Source organism: Nicrophorus vespilloides, unplaced genomic scaffold, assembly GCF_001412225.1.
Source record: "Nicrophorus vespilloides isolate i.1.1-1 unplaced genomic scaffold, Nicve_v1.0, whole genome shotgun sequence".
Lineage (NCBI taxonomy): Eukaryota > Metazoa > Arthropoda > Insecta > Coleoptera > Silphidae > Nicrophorus > Nicrophorus vespilloides.
Genome location: NW_017099710.1, coordinates 433,864 through 456,902, shown reverse-complemented (window position 1 = coordinate 456,902; position 23,039 = coordinate 433,864). Strand labels below are relative to the sequence as shown.

General features: G+C 37.1%; 3 protein-coding genes across 10 annotated transcripts; 1 reads left to right on the top strand and 2 right to left on the bottom strand.

Annotated features, from left to right (window-relative positions):
- Window positions 1-8: 8 nt before the first annotated feature.
- On the bottom strand, window positions 9-4,048 carry LOC108565317 (delta(24)-sterol reductase-like). Its single transcript, XM_017924707.1, has 4 exons — window positions 3,759-4,048; window positions 1,029-1,184; window positions 452-940; window positions 9-357 (listed from the first exon to the last, which is right to left on the bottom strand). Exons 1-4 carry the CDS (start codon window positions 3,957-3,959, stop codon window positions 166-168), a joined length of 1,038 nt encoding a protein of 345 aa, XP_017780196.1. The 5' UTR covers window positions 3,960-4,048; the 3' UTR covers window positions 9-165.
- Window positions 4,049-7,652: 3,604 nt separating this feature from the next.
- Window positions 7,653-15,565, top strand: LOC108565326 (nuclear protein MDM1). 8 transcript variants are annotated; one of them, XM_017924740.1, is made up of 16 exons: window positions 7,653-7,919; window positions 8,197-8,308; window positions 8,456-8,512; window positions 8,573-8,703; window positions 10,348-10,482; window positions 11,103-11,310; window positions 11,377-11,618; window positions 11,923-12,053; window positions 12,109-12,248; window positions 12,305-12,475; window positions 12,740-12,892; window positions 13,172-13,309; window positions 13,589-13,795; window positions 13,856-13,969; window positions 14,038-14,097; window positions 14,431-14,504. In XM_017924740.1, the coding sequence occupies exons 1-15, from the start codon at window positions 7,863-7,865 to the stop codon at window positions 14,061-14,063; spliced, it is 2,022 nt and encodes a 673-aa protein (XP_017780229.1). In that variant the 5' UTR covers window positions 7,653-7,862; the 3' UTR covers window positions 14,064-14,097; window positions 14,431-14,504. The 8 variants fall into 8 exon arrangements, with proteins under 8 accessions (XP_017780229.1, XP_017780228.1, XP_017780224.1 ...); XM_017924739.1 differs by lacking the exon at window positions 14,431-14,504 and having other exon boundaries at window positions 14,038-14,204; XM_017924735.1 differs by lacking the exon at window positions 14,038-14,097 and having other exon boundaries at window positions 7,654-7,919; window positions 11,181-11,310; window positions 14,431-15,565.
- Window positions 15,566-16,948: 1,383 nt separating this feature from the next.
- Window positions 16,949-21,516, bottom strand: LOC108565329 (F-BAR domain only protein 2). Its single transcript, XM_017924748.1, has 11 exons — window positions 21,202-21,516; window positions 20,163-20,925; window positions 19,925-20,104; window positions 19,767-19,859; window positions 19,311-19,410; window positions 18,714-19,240; window positions 18,329-18,659; window positions 18,123-18,278; window positions 17,935-18,067; window positions 17,678-17,880; window positions 16,949-17,619 (listed from the first exon to the last, which is right to left on the bottom strand). Exons 1-11 carry the CDS (start codon window positions 21,229-21,231, stop codon window positions 17,304-17,306), a joined length of 2,832 nt encoding a protein of 943 aa, XP_017780237.1. The 5' UTR covers window positions 21,232-21,516; the 3' UTR covers window positions 16,949-17,303.
- Window positions 21,517-23,039: the final 1,523 nt, after the last annotated feature.

Genomic DNA, 23,039 nt, shown 5'->3' with positions numbered 1-23,039 from the left:
TTGCACGTGCAAATATACCTAAGATTTGAATAAAAATTGAGACCATTATGTTTCTATAGGTAAAAGTATGTGAGGCGTATAAATTGTTTGAGTAGTTAGCAAATCCAGTTTGTGTGTTTGTAAGATTTAGGTGTACGTTATTCCCTCTATGTATAAGTTAGATGGTTAGGAATAGAAAAAGAGAGAACTATGAATGAAATCAGATACATTGCATACTTGTAATTCCCAAAAGATCGATCTCGTGTGCCTATGGTAGTAATCCCTCAAAGGAATGTATTCAATGGCGGATTCACGTCCGAGCATGTTTCTGACGTGCACAAAGAACCAGGGCTTGTACCAGTTGCCAATTGAGTTTACCTGCGGAATAATAGAGAAGGTCCGAGTTGTAAAAGAAGAAGAAGAAAGATGCGGTGGAACAGTTTTGGCAGAGGCGGCCCTCCCCATCAATCACCTTATTGTGCTCAGGTGTATCGGTAAGGTTTCCGGTCATTATGACTCCCTGATTCTCGCTAAACATAATACCCTCCACGAATTCGTTGCCAGGATCCGCGCTTGCCTTCTCGAATTCCTCGACCATTGTGGCGCACCCATTGACGGCCTCGTACTTCAGCCGGACATACTTCTTCGCCGGTACCATCATAATCTCGACTGCAGTCAGAAAACCCAGGGTGCCGTACGACCAAGGCACCGACTCGAACAGTTCATGGTTCTCATCCTTCGTGCACTTCACGACGCTTCCGTCGCAAAGGACAAGCTCGTACGACACGCAAATGTGCTGGAACAGTCCGTGCTTATGTGAAGTTGACTCGATTCCGGTTCCCATTACCAAACCCCCTATTGTCAAATCGTCAATCTCGGGCAGGACCGGAATGGTCCACCCTAAAGGGTTCAGCGTAGACGTCAATTGGCCCATTGTCACCATCGGCTCCACTCTCAGTACCTGTTTTTTTTTTTGCAAATACATTTTATTTTTTTGTGTTCCTCATTATTCAGCAATTACAAAGTCTCCAGGAAACCACTCAAACTACCTTTCGCTCGTAATCGATCTCCAGGATGTCGACTAGATTCACGTCGATTTGGTGCAGGCTTCCTTTGTACGCCGGCCTTCTAAACGAGACGGTCTGCCAACCAGGTCTGGCCGTGCACATTCTCCTCGTCCTCCCCGACTCTATCCAATCCAGGACCTAAACAATACTTAATTTTCCAATTACAGAAATCCATAACGAGCAAATTGGGGTGCTTTCAGCTCTCAAGCAGCTTGGAAAATAATTATTTTCAATCAATTGCACCTCAACCCTCAATACCATAGTATTATACAATGAAAAATTTCACATCATTTAATAAAAAAATTGATAGATACAAATTGTTTCCATATTTTTTTTTACAAAATACATTTTTCACGTCTTTCTATTTCATTTATTTACTTGATGATAACCTGTTTAATTAGATTCCAAATATGGAAATTATAGCCAAAACTATGGTTTATTAATCTATAAGTAACATTAATTTGTAACGCGAATTTTAACGAAAATAATCCTAACATATTTAAGATAAATATTAACTGAACTTTTTGATTAAATCAATTTTTTTTTAAATAAATGAAAATTTACCATATTCCTTCATATTCATTCAAACGTAATAAATACACTTTAATATATACACTTTCTCATTTATTTTGTATTTGCTCGGATAAATAGAGCTTAGCTGAAATTAGCCAAGACCATTAATTATAATAATAACGGACGAAGACAAAGAAATTAATTCGAAAATACACAACAGTAATCGCCAACCTCGTTATTTCCACGTAATCCTGAGATGTTTAATGGTAGTCATTAGTTCTTAACTACCGATAACATATTATTTATTGCTTGTTTTTTCTTTTAATTGCCTATTGTTCCATATCGAATATTTCACTCTCAATTTGAACGCCATTTGATAACAAAAATATAGTTAATTAGAAATTTTAGTTTTTACTGTAAATCATTTTATTTGCTATTGTTATTGATAGTAAATAAAGCAATTATTAATTTCATTCGTGCATTACATTAAGATTTATCTAATTGGGGATAGAGTGGTTACACCAGAAGTGTCTATGAGATACTTTATATGTGCTGTTTAAAAAATTAAGCAATGTGCCTATAGGATGATACTTAGATTTGTGACTTCTATTTATTGTAAATTCTAGATAGTAGTAAAAGTAAGATTTTATAGTATAAATAAATATGGTGGAAAACTAAAAATATGTTTACTTGTCTAAATGGAACGAATAAAATGAAACAAATAAATTCAATTATGTAATGTATTAGACTGCACAGATCTAAAAAATAAAAAGTTATTTCTCAGTTTCCGGTAGAGCAGGAAGTCTATTTGTAACGTCAAATTCCAATTGAGAATGGATATTTAGTTCTCAAGCTAGGATTGCCTGATAACATATTCTATTATTATTTGATGGATCGGTGAGATTCGTACCATTATAAATATTTGTCGGGCTTTGGAAGTGGATAAAAAGATGGTATCGGTATTGAATGGATGAAATATGAGACGACCGTCGTTCTTTGGCGAACACACACACATACACATTTCTGGTCGGTTGGCGAGGAAGGGGGGAAGAGCAAACACTGGATATTATCCGAGAAATTACCTGTTTTGTATCATATACAAAAAAATGGGGGGAAAATTATTGGCGAGCCGTGACGATGCGACCGTGGGTCTCACTTAAGCAATATAATTTATTGGCAGATTGGAATGATCGAAGTCCACAAAAGCCGGATTTACTACAAGTTTCTTTATGACATAGGCCGAAACGGAAAGAGGTATTATATTGTAAGGCAATTAGTCGGGGTTTAAATGCTAATTGTTTTATGAGAGCAAATTAACAAAGTTTCAGGTAGCAAACAAACACGTTTATTGGTTTATTTTATGAATGGAATTCCACATAAATGAATACAAATTTTGAACTGTTTATTTATTTTATTTTTTTCACATTTGAAGCTATAAAACGATTATTTGAAATGAAAATACTACTGTTTACTAATAATAAACTATTTTTCAAAGTAAATAACATAAAACATTTTCTTATAAGATTTTAAATGGATTTATATATGAACACTTCAATTTATTTGTATTATAATCTTTGAAAATTGGGGTGGTCCCTTATGTTTCTTGGTCATCGACTCATCGAATATTTTGTCGAAACTCGAGACTATTTGGGAATTCGTTCAAACCAATAACGCGTATCGAATTCCCAAAGGAAATATTCTCTTCGTAATGAAGTCAAAATTTACCACAATTTGACAATGTGACATGTTAAGTTATGTAACTGGTTAGATTGTTTACTAAAATAATGTACATATGATCAAGTGTAGTGATTTATATACGAATACAGTAATGATCACTGTTTCTTATTGAGTATATGTTTATATATAAACAATGCAAAATGCTTATATAATAGTTTGTAATTAAGAGATTTGTAGCAAAGTCGACTTTGGATGATTGGTTTGGATCAATAAGCGAGAGCACGTCCGCCGAAGATAAGAGCGCACAATAAACAGTGACATTGTTATCCTTATCGAAGACATTTGTCGGGCGGCCGGGGTCATAGTGCACGAGGCAAGATTTAAATAATAAACACGCGCATACACATTAAATGATGGTTACATATTTTGATTTGTATCAGACATGGGTTCCCATTCCATCGTATGCATAATGCATGAGCAATGGATGGACGACCACTAAATAAAGTCCGCCTGAGCACGTACCTGTTTCTGGACACGTTCAACTTTTGTGGTATGCTGGTCAGGGGCGCTGTTCAACCTGAAAACGATCCAATTCCTAAGATGCATCAGTCCATCGTAGACGAAAGAGACCGGTAGCAAGAAGAAGCATACGAAGATCCATCGGTACTTAATCAGAATATATTCGAAGATACCTTTGGGCTTATACGCCATCGTCGTGGCCATCCTGGACCAATTTCGGCTGTGCCGTACACTCTACTGGCTCCTAAATACAGTTTCTCATCACATCTCGACGTGATCATATGCATCTGTATCTGCATTAACGACCCAAGGTCAGACCTCACAGATATATACGATGCGTGCGTATAAATTCATGAATTAAGTATAAACATACTGTGACTTTAAAAAAAGTCAATGAAGACTACGCAACGACCTTGCGGTTTTAATAGTTTAGTCTTCTCAATCAGAAGCAAAAGAAAGCAAGGCCACTACAAGAATCTCCGATCCTGTTTGAACAGCAATCGTCAGTTTATAAACTATTTACCAGCCTAGTAGTATCGACCACCCATTTACAACCAGCAGCTATAAAATAAACTTGTCATTCATGTTTTTATTATGATCATTCTCGTGGCAGTTGGAATTGCCAATATTACTTCAAATAATGCTTCAAATCAAAGAAATAAAGAATTACAATTTTATACACATAGAATCTAAATAATCTAATTATTTTCTTTTGAAATACTTTGGGCACAACATTATTCGCATGTGTTAGTATGTATATTTTGTAAACTCAGAAATAAAAGCAGGAAATGGTTTCACACTTCCTCATTATTATATTTTCATTTCAGACCTATTCCAGGCACATTCTACAAATATAATTATTTTATCCTTTACAAAATTATTAACTTACAATTTATTTCATGCAGTCATATAGAAAAAGAGGGCGGAAAGACCTCAGTCGTTAGCCCTTTGGCCAGCCTATTAATATATATTTTTTTATTGTATGTTAAAATTTATTTATGTATAAATTGTTCTTTTTTTTCTTCTTCTTATGTATTGATGTTTGACCAATAAATTATTATTATTATTATTAGAAAAAGAATATACAAGTCAAGTTTTAAATCAGTTATTATGTAATAATATTCAACTAAATCTTACTTTATAACCAACATTTTTTCATAGATTCATTTAATTTGTCCATGAAAAAAATACAAATATCACAAGTAATTTCCATCTATAATTTAATTGATACTTTTGTAAAGTAGAGCGTTGCAAATATTTATTACATAATTGTAATTATAGATGTATTTGTTGAAATCACCTGGTCATTTCACATATTTTATATTTATCAATTTAAAAGTATGTTACATGACTTATATAACGTTTTTACACGTTACTTACATGGAATAGGATATTACTTTTAAGAATTTGATACACTTTATCCGTTTCGTGGTTTCTCTTAAAGCAGTAAAGCTTCAATACCCAAAATGAGGTAAATGAGTGTATTTTTGTTTGGTTTACACAAAATGCTCCAGTTCTAAATATCAGATTCCATGCATCATTACGTGGTGATCAATCAATTTGTCTTTACAGTATAGTGGTGTGTTATGTTTTCCATTATTTAGTTAGATGGTTATACATTAATTTTGTACATATCTCCAATGAAGAATGATGTGAATTCAATAATATTTGCAATTATAACGGAAATGTAAACTTGCGAAAGGGCATTCCCGAAATAGCTGAATAATATGGAGCAAAGGTCAACGACCTACGGGTTGGCCTTCGCATTATGGATCCTGCCAAATATTTTTATTACGTTGTTTTTAGGCTGAAGTAAGGATGAATGTGTCTATGGGAGGACAGTTTCTTCTATCAGAATAGTCACAGAGGATAATAAATCCCGAAAGAATGACGGGGTTTATATCCGGCACCGACGAGTCCAATCGGAACTTCTGGAATTCCATTATGCGACGAGAAGAGACTTTGCAATTCTTCGACTGGCAAATGAATGCTCCAACTTATCGATTCCGTACTACCTCAAATAACTGTCCAATTTATTTGATGCCGAAAAACCTCTATAAATAGCAAAGATTTCATTCATTTTATGTGCTGGTCTTCATGCAGTTTAAATATAACAAAAAGTTCCGGAATCGATACCAGACCCACCCCGATACAAGTCACACACGCAATGTTTCCGTTTTTTTATTATATTTGACCGTTATTTTAATTGAGGTTTAGTCATTAGTCAATCGACTTTGCTGTTTCGATTAATATATCATTTTTCTTTAACAGTTACAATTTTAAAAGGTCAAAAGTGTAAAAAGTTAACTCTCGCAACTGTTGGCAAAAATGCATCTATTTCGCATTTTTTATTATTCTTCGTAATTTGGATAAAGTAGGAAGTAGGAAAAAAAGAAGCGAACTGCTGCAGAAATGGGCGCTTCGTGGGAGTGTGGGATAAGATTGCGACAGGGTCGTCTCCAGCTGTTCGTGCTAAGAAAATATTGTATAGGTCAATATCCATTTGTAAAAGTAATTTAATAATTGAAATTATCAATAATTATACATTTTTGTTTCTATTATTAATAATAATATGTTATAAATATTATAAAAAAATATTTTCCAATTTTGTCCTTATGAAATTTTTTAAGTAGTGTTTATATTCCTTCTATCAAATGACTCTGGCTGTGTGCCAAAATTATATAAATATTAGTTTTTGAATGAATATTGAATCAATTTTATCAAGAAATAAAATATTTCTTTTGGAAAACCACAAATATTTTCAAATACACTCAACCAATTTTAATGAATCTTTTAACATTTGGTTAATCAGATTATTTTTTTCATTTTACCCCTAATTGAAATAATTGATTTTGGAATATTTTTTTACATTGTACAATTAAAATTGTAAGTTGATTAAAAAAGAATATTTTCCTCAATGACGATACTTTATTTTATTTTCGTTATAAATATTCCTGCAGATAAATCCCTTAATGCAATTTCCTTGGGATTCAATTATCTTAAGTAACCCAGTTATATTTTTCTGTGTAAATAAAGCTATTACATTTGATGAAGCTGTAACCTAGTTGTACGTAATTTTATATAAGATTAAGTTTAGTAATCTTCAAAGAACTATTAACCTAAAAGCGATAAAGAACTAAATAAACTTTATGTTTCCCTCAGGCTTTCTTATAGAATCCCTAGAGTAGAGCGCTTATTACAAATCCATAAGGAATACTAAAAGTCCAATTACGTTATCCTCTTTAAATGAAATTATTCTTGAAGTCTACTATCGGCTTTTAAATGAACACTTTGCTTACCGTAATGAACTGCTCGTCTCATATATTTTTATATAATAAAATTATGATTTTCATGACTAGACGAATTGATTTGTCCAGAACCGAGGTCGGTAACCTAGTATTATCACAGTGACACACACTGACATTTTAATAACCCACTTTATCATTTCTATTATAAAATCATATGCAAAATAATTAACATTATATTTAGATACGTACATAGAAATTGGTAAAATTATGCTGTTTACCATATTCATTATATTCGTATGGCTTTAATTGATATATTGTGGGTGTTTTTATTTTAATTCAATAGAGCTTTGAGTTAAGAAACAGTATTGGATACAAGTAAGCTGTGGCTTTAAGTATATCTGCTAATATATTTCTTTGGGTCTCATATTTTTGTTGGCTAATTGGTTTGTATGCAGTGTCTCATTAGTGTGATTGTGCAGTGCGTTGGAAATTAAATTTATATTATTATTGTTTGTTGGAAAAGGGGTTTCTGGGAATTGTATATTGGGGAGACGTGGGCGACAGCGGCCACCCCTGGGCTACGTTCCTGGGCTGCGGCGCCGCGACGCCCTCGTCGTGTTGTCCGCAGGCGTCGCGGTATTGATTCCGTTGCGAGCAGCGCTCGTAGCTAGCAACCTTACCGGATTACACCATCAGCAAAGGTGGGGTTCGTCATGCCGGCTGCATTCATTTAGTCCACCTACATAGAAGAAGAAATAGTGCAACCGCAGCAGCCGTCGAAGCCAACTAATCGTGATTGAATGGCTGCAATCCAGCCACATTTCTTCATCTGTGCCCGCGTTCCACACTAAAAGAACTCATGATTGGTTCATTCTGGAATCTGTGCAGAGCGTGCCCTTCAATGCCAGTGGACAAAGTAAGAGAACAGGTCTTTTTTCCGTAGTTGTAATTTGCCGAATCGGACTCTTCCTAGATACTAAGACCCAATAGCCATGGAAAGTCCAATTCCATATTGTAGAATCCTCCTCTGCATCCCCCATAATGCAAGGTCACCTATATTATTGACCGGCTCCGAAATGCGGCTGTATTACGTGCGCCCCAATACCTCATCTGATCAGCTGATCAGGTTAACGTCCTACCCGGTGACCAGACTCGACTGTCCTACCAATCACCTGGTGATCTATTTGTTGCAGTTGCATTCAGAATATAGGAGCACGTACAGATGGCATGAATACACGGGTCCACGTCAGGAGGTGGTGCGTCGCGCTCCACAAGGTGGCCATGCAAACGCCGTGGCACCCTCCGGTAAGTCAGAAAAATCCACCCCTTCCGCATTCCCGAGACTTCCTTTATGATGTAACTGACATATTGATCCATTTCTGACATTCGTTTTTTTTTTGTTTGTTTTTTCTTTTTCACTCTGTGTCTTCTTCTTGTCCCCGAACTACGCAGACGAGAAGCGGCACGATTTCGGTAACGCCACCCGGATTGATGAAGAGTCCACCGAAAGTAAGTCAAACATCGGCGACATCAATGTCGCATCTGTGATTGCTTATGTAATGTCTTCAGTGCCAACGTTGGAGCCGGCACTTCCTAGGCGCAAGAAACATCCGGATCTAGCGTACCGCCACCATGAGTTCATCCTGTCCGACGGGAACAATTTCGCCGATGACTTTGAACCCTACGTCGACAGAGCTAGGGTAAAAAAAAATCTGCACGTTTATACATATATCTAAATATAGATATAAATATACATAGAACACATATGATTACACATTTTCTTCGGCAGCGTCAGTTATCGATTGTCTGAATATAACTGAATACATATATTTGTATGTATACATATAAAAGACGATGAAAACTGGAATGCAGAGCGGCAATTCAATCTGAATAATTGAATGTGTTGCGCTGCAGGTCTACCGCCATTAGATTGCTTTTGGTTTTCTAGTTCTTTTGTTTCCATCAAGTGTTCCGTTTTCTTCCAATGTTTCTATTTTGTTCCGTTATTTTTTTTGTACTATTATCATTTTGTATTATTTCTGTTTTTCTTTCGTTTGTTCTTGTTCTGTCGGTTTAGATCTCGCGTCTCCAAACTGTTGAAGTTGTTTGATAGAGTAGATGCTTTAATGTTGCTCTCTTCGATCACGATGCGAGACACCTGATCAGGGGTGTCCGCGCGCCTACACATATACATGCAGCTACATTAAAACGATCAAACATTCAGTTACATAAAACTTATGACGATAGTTAAACAACTACCGCTGCAAACCACCACTTACCTCATTTTCTTTCTTTATTTTGTTTATTTCGTTCTTTTAATTGTATGTTCGTTCAATTACGTTGCGTTTGTTTTGATTTACGTTTTTCACTCACACAGTCGCACCTCAATGGGTTAGAATAGAGCGCACTCTAGAGTAAGCGCCACTACAAGAAGTAATTGAATACAATAGCCTGATGCGCCACTCCAGTCATCACCATCCATCAGGAATCGGTGATGACTGCAGCGGCGGTTCGCACATAACATGAATGTATCGGGCCGAGTAGTTGACAGGGCTAGATACAGAACAACTGTGGTGTGGGTTCGATTCCCTAAATTCTAAACAATAATAACGATGTCAGTCGCAATGATACGACAATACCTTTATATTATTGTTCTTTATATTCTGCCTTTTTGTTTTTTTTTTGAGTTGTCTACGGACGTACCGTTTTTGTTTTTCTTCTTTCTTGGTTCGTTCTCTTTTGATTTCTTCTTGCTGCCCCGACAAAAAAAAATACCACCCTCGCCTGCCCCCTCGCACCTCTTGCCGAACTGTTACACAACGTGAAGAGAGCCCATTCCAAAACGAGTATTGACCACTCCACGCTATGTACACCCCCGCTCTGTTGAGGTGCCAGTAGACTTGCTGCCCTGCCCAGCCCTGCCCAACCCTGCCTTGCATGATGTGACATTTTGGTTGATGATTTCGGCTCAGATGAGCAATAAATAATAATAATAATAACAAAATTAGAAGGATTAACAATGAGAGAATGTAAGCAATCGATCTATGATGCAAACAAACTATGAAAGTGCGTCACGTGAGAGAACTTAGAATGTAATGCATGACAGGTGGCAATTAAAATGAATACGTTTCCGTGAATCGAATGGGGTTAATTAAACATGTTAAATTTTTGCATGGGGATGCCAAAGGTAATTAATATTTGTTTTTTGTTTTCTACTCGAGGAACGAATGAAGTTGTAAAGTAATCAGTAATGAATTAATTAGTAATGAGGATTTGATGAAATGGCATTAAGCAAATAATTGGCATGTCGTAGTTAAATAGAGATGTATTCATTTTAATTACAGTCCGAGGAGCGAGGAGTCTCGAATTGGAGACCCTCTCGACGCAGCAAGTCGGAAGGGCCCGCGCGTTCCAACGCCTTGACGAACGGAGAACGACGTCGGGACTCAAATCCAGACATTCCAGACGCGGAAGACACGGTAACACCATAGACCAGAAAAGAAGCGGTAGGATAGCCACACATTCCAAACACACATCGAGACACAGCTACACGTTGCGGCGATCCTTCCCTGCGTCAACAAGCTTTGACTTCAGTTGCTATTGCAAATTTACTTAATCAACAAAGCGGAATCGCAGTTTGAAGCTTGTTGTTTTTGTCGAAGGTCCCCAAAACACACACACACACAGAGGCGGTACTACATGCAAACGGGAAAACAATTTCGTAGAGTCGCCTCTGCAGACACATCAAACACACGATACTTCAAACACAATCATCCATCAAAGTACTTTTCTAGGATCGATTCCTGAAAACGAAAACTAAACTGGCCATCCTATCATTTCAGTATCTCTGGTTTATAAACGCGAGTTGTTCTGTATGTTGCCTTTAACGAATCTATGTAGCACGGTATGTTTTGTATATGGCAGAAATCTCAAACTTCTGAGCCTCTTATCCCCCGACCAATCAACAACCCCAGCCCCCAAACCAAATAAAACAAAGCAAAGCGAATAATAAAATAACAAACTTTCTCTCTCTCTCTCTGGCTGAGAAATTATCTGTTCCGAAAGAAATTTAGTATATTTAATGATTGAATCGGTGTAGGGTCGCGATTCGGGACTGTTAAAGAAAGCAATTTCTAAAATCAGTACCGAATACCGACTACAGTTTGCCTGGCCTCAGGGACACACGTCGCGACGGGATGCTGTTGACTCGGCGCCGAGAAAGTCCCAGTCGATGGGCGCCCTGAAGCCCGCCGCCAACGCCATGATCCACAGGAAGAGGGCCGAGCACGAAGCCAAGGATGGCACAGGTACCCACCCTTACGTCGGAGACGTCATCGCGCGGAAATCGATACTCATTTCCGACCTGATTGCAGCCAGCGAGCTGGAGCCTCTGGTGAACGACTCTACCATCAAGGAGGAGGAGGTGTGCAACAGCAAGAGCGACACCGAGTACAATAAGGAGTACAGGCCGTTCACCTATTACGATGGGGACGGTAGGGCCGACAAGCAGAACATCCACCAGGAACCCGGAAAGCGTCACTTACAGAACGGCACTAACAAAAACGAGTGGTACAAGGAGGTAGTCGAGCTGAGGAAAAAGGCGGGCGAGTATAAGGTATGGTTTTGCATCCATTGATCTCTCCCCACTGCCGTCTATGAGTCCTACCGTGTTTCGTGTTTCTTTAGAAATGTCCAGTTCGTTTTCGATAAAGTATTTGTTAAGCATCATGATTGATTCTTTCAAGGCAGGGTGGTCTCTCCTAATCCTTCAAACCTGCTATTCCTTGTTGTTGTGTTGATTATAGTATCACTGTATTGGTAGATATGCCAAATATATCGACAGTTCATGCCTACCAGTAGTTTACTTTTTTAAAGCCCAAGCTCGTTTATTGATTGACTGTTGCTTGTCTTTTGCTCAGCATCGTGGATGGGGAAGCAAATTTGGCCCGGAGAAAGCGACCGACATCTACAACAAGCAGGTTGAGCTCTGGGATCAGGTTTCTCGTCGTAGCTCCTTGTCGGCCCTATCTCTCGCATCAACTGCTCACAGGTAACATTTAAGGTCACACAAATGATACCTGCATGCTCACACACATTCCATGTAGGTCGTACACCAAAGAAGAAAAAGATCAGGAAAACACCAAGAAAAGTTCTCCAACCAAAGCTCTGCGTAACACAGAAAACTCGGTGAAGATCATGAAGGATATGATCAGACATCATCTTGAGAGAACTACTGGTGGTTCGGGTAACTCTTCAAGTTACTGCCTATAAACAATAAAGTAACTCATTATTTATATTTAGAATTCGATGGTTTAATACTATCGCCCACTAGAGAGAAGTTGGAGCCGACTATTCCAAAACGCGACGACGATTCTAGGGGCTCTCAGAAGAATAGTCCTAAGAAGAACTCGCCGCAAAAGTCGGCCCTGCAAAAGAAAAATTCACTTAAAGCCAAGAGCGCATTACGCACAGGTTAGATTATTTTATTTAAATTAGACATATTACAAATAATATCAACCTTCCAATAATTAAAAAAATAAGTATTTTATCAACTAAACCAAAGTAATTGTTCTATACTTCAATTGCACCATAAATGATCAGATATCTAGTAGCTTTCTTTGCAGAATCCAGTTGAAGTAGCCTGATTTTAAGGGAGTTTTAAAACATGAACTATGCTATTCTCTATTTCTACATAATGCTTATTGTCTTATCGGATTTTTGAACTTACTTTTATAGCGAGATCTCAGTCTGTTGGTCCCACTGATATGGGAACCGAGAAAAAGTCTCCAAAGCGACAATCGCGCTCCACGGCTGCAAAAGCTGAAAAGAAGACGTCTGCTCCTCCAGTCGTCGAAAAAACAGTTCCTGTTTCCAAGAGACCGCGCCCTTGTATGTATAAGCATGTTAACTAAATCAATGTGTGCCAAGTTTCGTGAGCTTTCTTTCTTTATTTATTTTTTTCAAATAGTGCACGCATCAATGATCAATATAATAATACTACTAAATTAGAGGATTACACACTAAACGAATCTTCGATGATGAGAATGAATATAATAAAAAACAATCAATACGTTACGTGTTGTTTGGCTATAGCGCTTTCGTAGAATGGGTGTAGTTGGTTTTATTTCTTTTTTTTTCTATAACAGAATGTTATGTACGGTGTTTTAGCATCCCTCAACACCACCACTGCCTCATCCCGATCTAAAAGTAGTTCAGTCCCCCCTAAACACGAGGAAGATCGAATGCATACCAAATCAAAGCCTAACAATAGTACCGAACCAAATGACCAGAAGAAGGCATCCACAGGTAAGAGAAACACAGCATCGACCACACATACTCTTTTTCTCTCTCAGATACATCTTCGTTGTTCTATATCTATCTTTCTATATTTATTTTTCTTATATTTTATGTCGTCGATGTTTTTTATTGATAGAGGAATCGTGGCAAGATCACGATCCTTGGCACACATATTTACTTGTAGCGCGCAAACCCCAAGAAAAAAATTATTAAATAGCAATAAGAAGAAAAGAAAATCGGTTATCGTTGCGCGCTTGATTTGATTTCATGTTTTAATGAATTTAATAGCATCTGAAGTGGCGAAGGTCGAGAAAGTTGCACCGGAAGTAACAGAGCCGGAGCCAATTCACTTGGAACCAGTCGTTAAGTCCCCACCGGAGCCGACGCGAGTCAAATCTCCGGAGCAGATCATCATGCGATCTCCAGATCCTGTTAATTGGACGGTACCATTGGATACCGGCAAAACGTTCACCGTCACCCAGAACGTTCGCGAAGGTAGTTGAACAGAAATCATAAGCAAAGGATATATGATTATTGTTGGGTCTTGTGTTGCAGGGGACTTGGCCGCAAGACCCCACAGCGAAGTTAAGGCCTGGACTCCGCCTGATGTTCCGCTACCAATTGCACAAAGTGCTCCGCCGCAGCTGTCGGAGCCGTGCAAAGATCAAGGCATGTCGTTGTCGTAACTTCGGACCTGATTTCTGCTTACCATATCCGATTTGGTTGTATTGCTTTAGGTATGGGTTTAGCAGTCAAAGCATGAACTCTGAGCAGTGCAGTATCAGTTTTAAGAACAGGCGAGTACTAGCTGGCAATCAACTGCACTTTTGAACAATTTTGTAATGGCTTGCACGGCGCATATTTTGGAGGCTTAAGTATTATGGCAGTCGAATTCGAACCAAAACTAAAAACAACAACTTAAAAAAATATACAAAAACCAAACAACAACAAAGTATTTATATTTAAAAAAGAAAAACAACAAACATCAGCCCATTACACATCGACTAGAGAGTTGTAACAACATACGTTTACTAGGAGAACATCACATCCAGAACCATGCATTGAATGCGTTTATCATTGATGCTTGAATTTGAGTCGTTGGTTTTGAGTCTCATGTGCGCTTGTTGCAGCTAGGAGACAACAGGACAATAACTGGAGTAATACGACCGCCAATATTACTGCCTATCCTCCCACTATAGATCCCATCCTAACTGTGCAAAATATGACCGAATCATCAACGTTACAGTACGGCACAACCGGACTGGAAGGTTGTCACCTTCTGAATGAAGTTGCTACTGCCACTAGTCTTCGCCAAAAGAACGAACCGCTCGAAACTGAGACGCCCGTTCAATCATTAGCTGCTGATGTCCTAAAAAAGGCACGGAATAGATTTGATAGTTTCTGGAGAAAGAATTCCAATGAAGAGCCAGTCTAAGGACTAATCCTAAACCAAAAAATAATAATATCTTTATTAAAATCATTATTCCGTAAATATTTATATGATATAGAAAAGTCGCGCCGTGCCCGTAGGTATACAGGGTTGAAGTATGCCATACATTTATATATGTATATTCATGTAAACCAATATACATATATATTTACAATTATACTTATATACGTTAACATTATATATGATGATAGAACCGGTAATGAGAAGCATCGTATGTCAGCTATCGCGGCTCATATATATTTTGTTAAAATATAATAATTTACGTTTTGAAAGCGTGAAAAGATATGAAAATCCAAATTTAAAGGACAAAAAAAATGAAGAAGAAGAACAAATAATATATACACATATATTATAATGTAACTAGATCTGGCCATGTTGTATCCGTTTCCATGTATTTTTTAAGCTAGCCCAGCCATACTACTAAAATGCTTATGTTAAATGCCATCCATGTAAGTAGTAAGATCGTAATTGAAGAAACATAACATTACTATAATCCGTCAAGCTGAGAAACCAAAGCAAAGAAATGAAGAGAAAAAGAAAACTGAAGAGAAATTATTGTAAGAAATAGTGCGCCTCATCGTCACAAGTCCGATCCGAATCCAACACTCCGCTCCACCTACAACATATCTATAATAAGCCCGATCTGGCCGACTAGCAAAGCTACTGGAACTGCACTTCTGACTGGAGTCATAATATCTATTTACTAAACTTTATATACATATATACATATATTTTGTGTAGTTGCGTTTGCTTGCAAACCTATTGTTACTTTAGTTGACATCGAATGCACCTAAATATTATTATGATCAGTCTTGCAGTATTATATATAAAAATAAAAGTTTCTGTTATCATAAAAGAAAAAAAAAATAATATGATCTATTTATTCATGACCATCCAAAAAAAAGAACTATTAGAAGGGATTTCACTATATATAAATATGTACATGTAGGTATGAAAAAAGCCATTTTCCTGAACATTTTTCAGAGAAGCAATGACTACCCTGCAAAAAATGGTATTATGAATGTCATATTGTTAGTCTGTGTCACATAGAAATCAGAATCTATATAACATGTTATTCTTAAAACTTTTCTGTTAACATTAAAAAAATATATCTATTTAATCACGAACTCCATAAAAAAAAATATATGTATGGAAACGATTTATAAATGTTTAACTGGATGTTCAAACTACTATACAGTTGGTTCGAAGATACTTTACAATCATAAATGAATGAAATGTAAACTTTGCAGTGCTGTTGATGCGTATAACAACAAACTGATGGTATTATAAATGTCATTTTGTATTTAAATAATTGTTAGTCTGTGTCAACTAGAATTCAAGAGAAAAAAAAAGGACAAGATTCTATATAACCTGTTATTACTACGACTTTTCGAAAACTAAACTACTTATAATTTATCGGTATTTATATTGTATGATGTAAATTTACATTGAATAAAAATGGAACTTCATCTGAACAACAGAAATACGGAAATTTCATTTCTCCATTCAAATATTCCCAAACAAATATTTTTCGAAAAGTTTACTAAAATTGTAACTTAAAGTTATATATATTTCATATAATCCCTATTAATGTAATTTAATATGAATCTGAGCAGTAGCGCATGTTACGTAACTTCACTTTCATAAAAAGTTGCGTAAGGGTGGCGCTCATCTTACGCAATCATGAAATGTAACAAAAGTTACGTAATTTTCGTGTAATTAAGAAAAAACGTGAAAACTCTTCGTTTCTTATCGAAAAACGGTTTTTAAGAAAATACTATTCACGAATTGCTTATCAACTGGAATACAATACACGTTGTATAGTAAATAAAACAATTAAAACTTTGAAAAATATATTTGTATTATTTATCACGCATTTTCATTTACTGAATTATCAATTACACAATAATTTCAAATTTGTTGTTACCACAAGTTTAAATTAGTTTTTGGACACTATTTTTTTATGACATTAGATGTTAAAAAAGATTTTTAATTTCAAACTTAATTCTAGGTTAACGTATATTTGATTACGTTGTCAATTTAAAAGAATTAATTGTGTTAATCTTAAATCATATATTTAATATTTAGAAAGAAATTAAAACAATATTTTTTTAATTTTGATATCTAGTTTAAAACGATATAAATATAGATATATTATTTAGATTTTTAATACAAATACAAAATTAGTGAAAGTGAATTAGTGACGACAAGAAACAAAATGAAATCGTCTCATTATTTATATAAAATAGTAGAAGTAACGAGAGAATGTATGCTCCTCCATTCTATTTTTATTTAAAAAATGTATCTTTACAGATTATAAAATAGGCATCATAAACTATATATAGGCATCATAACATGAACGTCCGTAAGATTTTCGTTCTGCATATTTCCTGCTGTTGTTGCAATTAAATCTAGAATTGTTTATCATTTCCTCATTTTGAATTGAACGCGTAATAAAATCAAATAGTGAATATAGTATTGGCTTCCCTCCTGCAAGTGGCAACAGAGCCGTGTAAGTTATTACTAGAACAGTGATCGTGATATGTTGGAATGCTAGCAGTTCCCGGCGCTTGTCGTCGAGGAGGGCGTGGCGGTACCGGAACTTGAGTACTTCAGATCACCATCACAGATGTATTTCCCGGAAATGAATCGCCGTTTGACTAATGATAACCTATAACCAGTGCCCAGCAGTTGGAAGACTATGCCTGATAGTGTTGTCCCTTCGCAATTGAACTGCGCCTGGATAATGGCTGGTGTTGTAGGACCATCCTGCAAATCGAATCTGGCTAGCATCGATCCAATGCCGCTATTATCGGAATGTTGCGACAGTTCGGTAAACTTCCATACAATGCGATTCGATTCCGTGTTCCTGAAAGTAAAAAATAGTTATTTTTAATACAGTAACTAGGTGGATTATTCAAACGTACCATTGGGCAGGCGGTTTTGATTGATTCGTTTTCACGCCACCATCGACAGGCACAGTAACAACGACATTTAATAGAGGTGAAGCCGAACTCATTGCATGTGAATTGTATTTATAATCAACTTTGAGGTCAGTGTGGGTATCCTCGCATTTCCAGTAGGCCACTAATTGGAATGGACAAGAATTAGCTCCCATTTTCGGTTTAATCTGCAATTTCAAGTATTATAATATGGATGTTTTATTGTTTTCATTTCTAATTACTTGATATTTGAGAATATCAACATTGAAATACGAAGCGCTTGGATTTTGTTCGGACTGTTTCTTCAGTAGGGCACTTAGAGCAGTCATATTAAACTCAAGAACTACACTATCCGAGGCCGATTGTCCACTGTCACTGAAAGTAGTGCATCTCCATAGATTTGTCATTTTTCAATAAATATCATACTTACATTGAAACTAATTGTTTATTAGGTAAAATACTGCTCAGCCTCTGAGTATTGTTTACACGAAAGGAAAGCTTCGCGGGATTTGGATTATTTGCTAGAACTGTCACTATGCCGGCTGGAAAGGAAAGCATCATTTCTCCCGACATTTTTACTTGGCATCTAAAATGTTAAGTTATAAGTGTATAAAGTAACAATTAGGAAGTCTATACTTTGTTTCGTCAGCTCCTTTGAAGAAGGAGTGGACGATCTCGTGGAAGGCCACAGCCAGCGGTATGGTGTCAGCCATTCCAATCGTTAGTGGAGAAGGTCCTCTAGAAACACCAACAGGACAGGCAATCCGGAATTCCAAACTGCCGACGCTATCCGCTCTCGATAGAGTGGAAGGACTTATGTGACCTCTAGGAGCAGCGTCAGATCGTCTGGAAGGAGGCCGAGGAATTGACATATAACCTGATGTGGGCGTTGGCGTTTGACGAGGTTTAGGCGCAGCGTTGTTTGGAGGTTGTATATCACCTACCTCGCAGAACAGATCGCCCAAATCTTAAAATACCAACGTAAAGATTAAAAGGTCAATCTGCCTGAAAATAGACTTACCGGCGTATTTGGAGGAAGCGGAAAGTGTAGGAGAATTCAATGTTGGCTGTGATGGACTTTGTAGTGGTGCATAGGGATGGGAACTTGTGGGCGTCGAAGCATTCGAGGCGGCGGGACTTTGGAAATTCAAACCTAAAAGGTCGCTACTAAGCTTCCCACCTAACTGCTGCGACACGGACTGCGATCGCTTCATTGCTACATCCTGAGAATCCAAGGCGGAACCGCGCCGACCCAATCCGCCACTAACAGGTGATAGGTAGATGTTCTCGACCGTGGCCCTCAGCTCGTCCACGGAGGCCGACATTGGTGCCGTTCCATTATTCAACGGTTTTATCTCTACCCTGATTTTCCTTTCCCTTTCATCGTCGGTATCCGAGTCCGAAGACGAATCGAAGTTACTCTTGTCATTGGCCCACGGCGTGGGCGTAGTCGGTTGGATTACGTAACCATCCTCGTCGACCTCTGGAGCATCGGCATCGCCACTTTCAATCTGTGTCTGGCTTTTTCGCACTTCATCCTTTTCCTCCCTGCAAAAGAAAACAGTACCAGCTAGTTACCTCTGTAAGTCTACCTCTGAAGTCATTAAAATGTCTATACAAATCGGATTTATCTTCCTTATTGCTTTGGTTATCTGAGTTGTCTTTCTTCTTCTTTGCTTTCTTCTGTTTGGCTTTATCTCTTCTGCTTCTGAGAAACCCTACAGAAAATTCGACAAGGTTTAGAATGTAATTTAGGTGGTATGTGTAATTAAAGTAAAGTACATCTAGTTATACAAGAGGAAAAAAGTGCGAATGTGTGAGAATATGTATATATGTTCTGATAATACTGATTATTACTATATACAGTAGTGAGAGCAGTCAGGCACCCGCCAACACAGTTTGAGGGATTATAGTCTGGTGCTAAGGGTAAATAATATGTGAGATGATGAAGAGGGTTATGAGATGGGCTTAGCAGTATACGCAAGCACTACATCGATCAACGTGCCAGGGACTCCACCACCGGAATCAAAATCCCTTGCATGCACGGGACATAGCTTTAATAGAAACATATTACATTTAGATCCTCGCTGGACGCCACGCGTCATTTCTCCAGGATTAGTAGGACTCGACGGTGCACTGCATGGTCCTGCTCGGCCCTCGCGGGACCCTGCAATCACAGCCCCAACCAACCCAGGGTTAGTAATGTCCACAGGCACATTTATTCACACATACCCTGTGAGTTAGACATGAAGAGATTAAGAAGGGAGGTTGTACGACGGGAAGATTTGGCATGTGTTGGCATGGCCTGAGACCCAGATATATTGGTCTCGTTACCTTCTCGCTTAGTGGGTTTTGCAGGTTCCGTATCCTGCGCTGGCGATGATATCACCGGCTCCTTTATATCTAATAACCCTGCAACGCACATATTAACGGATTATGCAAAAGGGTTCAGAAGCGGGATACGACTTACTTGGCTTCTGTGATCCAGTGTGCTTGCTTAAAACAAACTGATCAAGCAAGTTTTCTACAGTAAGCTCCAAGCATTGATTTTTGAATTCCTCATGTACCTCTCCAACCTGCTCATGGGTGCTTTGCACTACCTGTACATAGGTGTTCAAGAACTCCTTCATCTGGGTCAGATGGCTCTCCTCCAGATCTTGAAAATGCCTACAAGTAATGGTCATTTTCCTTTCAAAATCCTCTTTGATTTGACCAAACTTATCTACAGAATTTTTGTATTCTTCCTGGGCTTTCTTTAATTTGATTTCTGCTTTTTCTACCACATTGGGCAGAGGGTTTTCTTTTTTCAGTTTTTCAACTTCAAGTTCTCTCTGTGTGAACAGATCTTTGGCCTTCTGTACCATTAGTGTTGTTGTTTGCATAGCCTGCACAGCTTCAAGAGTTCCTGATTCATCATCTTTGACCAACTTGTGTTTTTTGTGTAAATCATCTGTGTATTTACTAACATCTTTGACTAGATCGGATACCTTCTGCACCATCTGCAGATGCAACGCTGATAGGCGTTCTGCAGAGGTCTTCAGAACATTCCATACTGGCGCAAAAGTGCCCTGATTGCAGCAATTGCCAGCCTGCTTGGCAAGCTTTGCCAGCAACTTGGAGTTATTCTCCTCGATGCTGGACCTCTCCCTCAAGAAGTCTGTGAACTCCTTGCTGGCCAAAAAGCCATATTTCATATTTCTGTACAACACATCAAATCCACTGTTCTTGTCCCCCTGAAAATAGCGTTTTCATGAGTGTCGGGGATGAATTTGCGCGCTTCGGACGGGAAGCCAAAGGAAATAAACACACCTTTGTTATTGACGTCAAATTGGAGTCAATTAATTAAATGGAAATTCCGCATAGGTTAAGTTCCCAACAACGAACGTTCGTTGATGGTTCCGAGCGAAGGTTAATTGGACCGAGGGGTGGTCAGATCGGGAAGCGCAAGGATACAGAAGATTTCTCATTTGATGTACAGGTTTTAGCTTAAATCCAATTTGCACACTTACCCAAAAGTAATCATTAAAATCGACAGTCATTTTTATGCCTCTTCCATTCCACAAAATGATCCAGTTTTAAAGAAACATAACCGCTCAGACGGTGGCCAGCGTCGCGGACTCCACGGGCGACTCCTACCAACTTCTACCACAGCTAAAAGCAATAACAAATACTTGTTTTGTTGGCTGGACAGTTCCTTGTAACGTTCACAAGATTCAATCGTAAATATTACTGAGACTCAGGGGGGCGGATCAGCGGAGCTATGTACGTGACAACTACCAGATGGCAGCACCTAGAACATGCACCATTCGTTTAATAATAGAACAGAACTTGTTTACTTGATCATCGATCCTTCCTTATTCGCAAAGCTTTGTAATTGAATTAGATAATTCGTCCAGGCCTATTGCATAATCGCAATTGCATAAAGCTTCTAATACGTTCAATGCATATGCAACCAAACAGACCATAAGCTTGCAATCATATAATACAACAAATGTATAGCAATTAAGATATATTAGTAGAAGTAATTTATATTCAATACAATATCAAATAGTATTAAATAAACACTGCCTCCATTATCATTTTTATTTACACAATTGACATACAAATTATAGTAATACAAGTCTATAGTAAAGTTATTTATTTTAAATTAATATGTAGAACTAGTATACCTTCTGTGTTAACGCAGATGAATATAGATAATAATGTTTAGAATTAGTGGATAAAGTAATGCTTATAAAAGATGGATGTAAACATTAATGACCTAAAGATGAATGACCTGAAAGAGGAAAGGAGTACTTTCAAATGCATGACATTCCTAAACTCCGCGGCAGTTATTGCATTCACAAGACTAATACTATGTCATCTCTGTTATTATGTAATACTATTCGTTATGAATTGCATATTGTTTATACGTTATAAATATTAATTGGACTATTGCTTAATTTTGCTTAATTCTGTATATTTAGGACGTAAAAATTCACTTAAAGACAATATTTATTTATGTGTTACCATTTGATAAGAAAACTATATATTTATTTTAATTCATTCAAGAAAGCTCTGTTGTTACTACATAGCTAGAACGAAGATAATGAGATTAGATTACTATTTAATAGTTAGTTAAGTTAGATCGTTTCAATAGAACCGCTTAATTACTTCTAGGAAATTAGGAAAAATATTCTGATTTTAGATTACTAATTAGTTGCTGGTTAACTCTATACTTTGAATAGACTTGATATATTGCTTTTTGGAAACTAAGAAACATAAAGTGATTTTAGTCTACTATTTACATGGAGATTAGGATCTTAATATTGGAAGAGAAATGTTAAATGATTTCAGAAGAATCTTATTTGCGTAGACCAGATTTTTTAATGATAATAATAATATTTATTGTAACAGATACATCATTATATTAGAAAATATAAACAGAAAAGAGAAGATGCATATTGATGTACTTTAATATTGTTTCTAAGTTGGTAAAATGTATTTGAATTATAAATATAACAGGTGTGTCCGCATATGCAATAAAAGTAATTGTTGGTAGGCAACTAAATGAACATAATGATATTTAGTATGCAATTACTCGATAACTTGAAAATGGTTGAACGGTGTTTATTAAATTGAATTTGCAATTCGGATTTTGCTACTACATAATGAGCGAAATGCATACGGAATATAAACATTTTTAAGCAGCAAAATGTCGTTAAATCCTTGACAAAAAGGAGCACCATTAAAACTCTTAACTGCGCGCGGTAATGGCCTTTTTATGTAGATCGTCGAAGCACGTAAGATGTTTAATAGAAATTAAGCGAGTAATTACATTTTAATTGCATGCAAACGGTTTACTAGG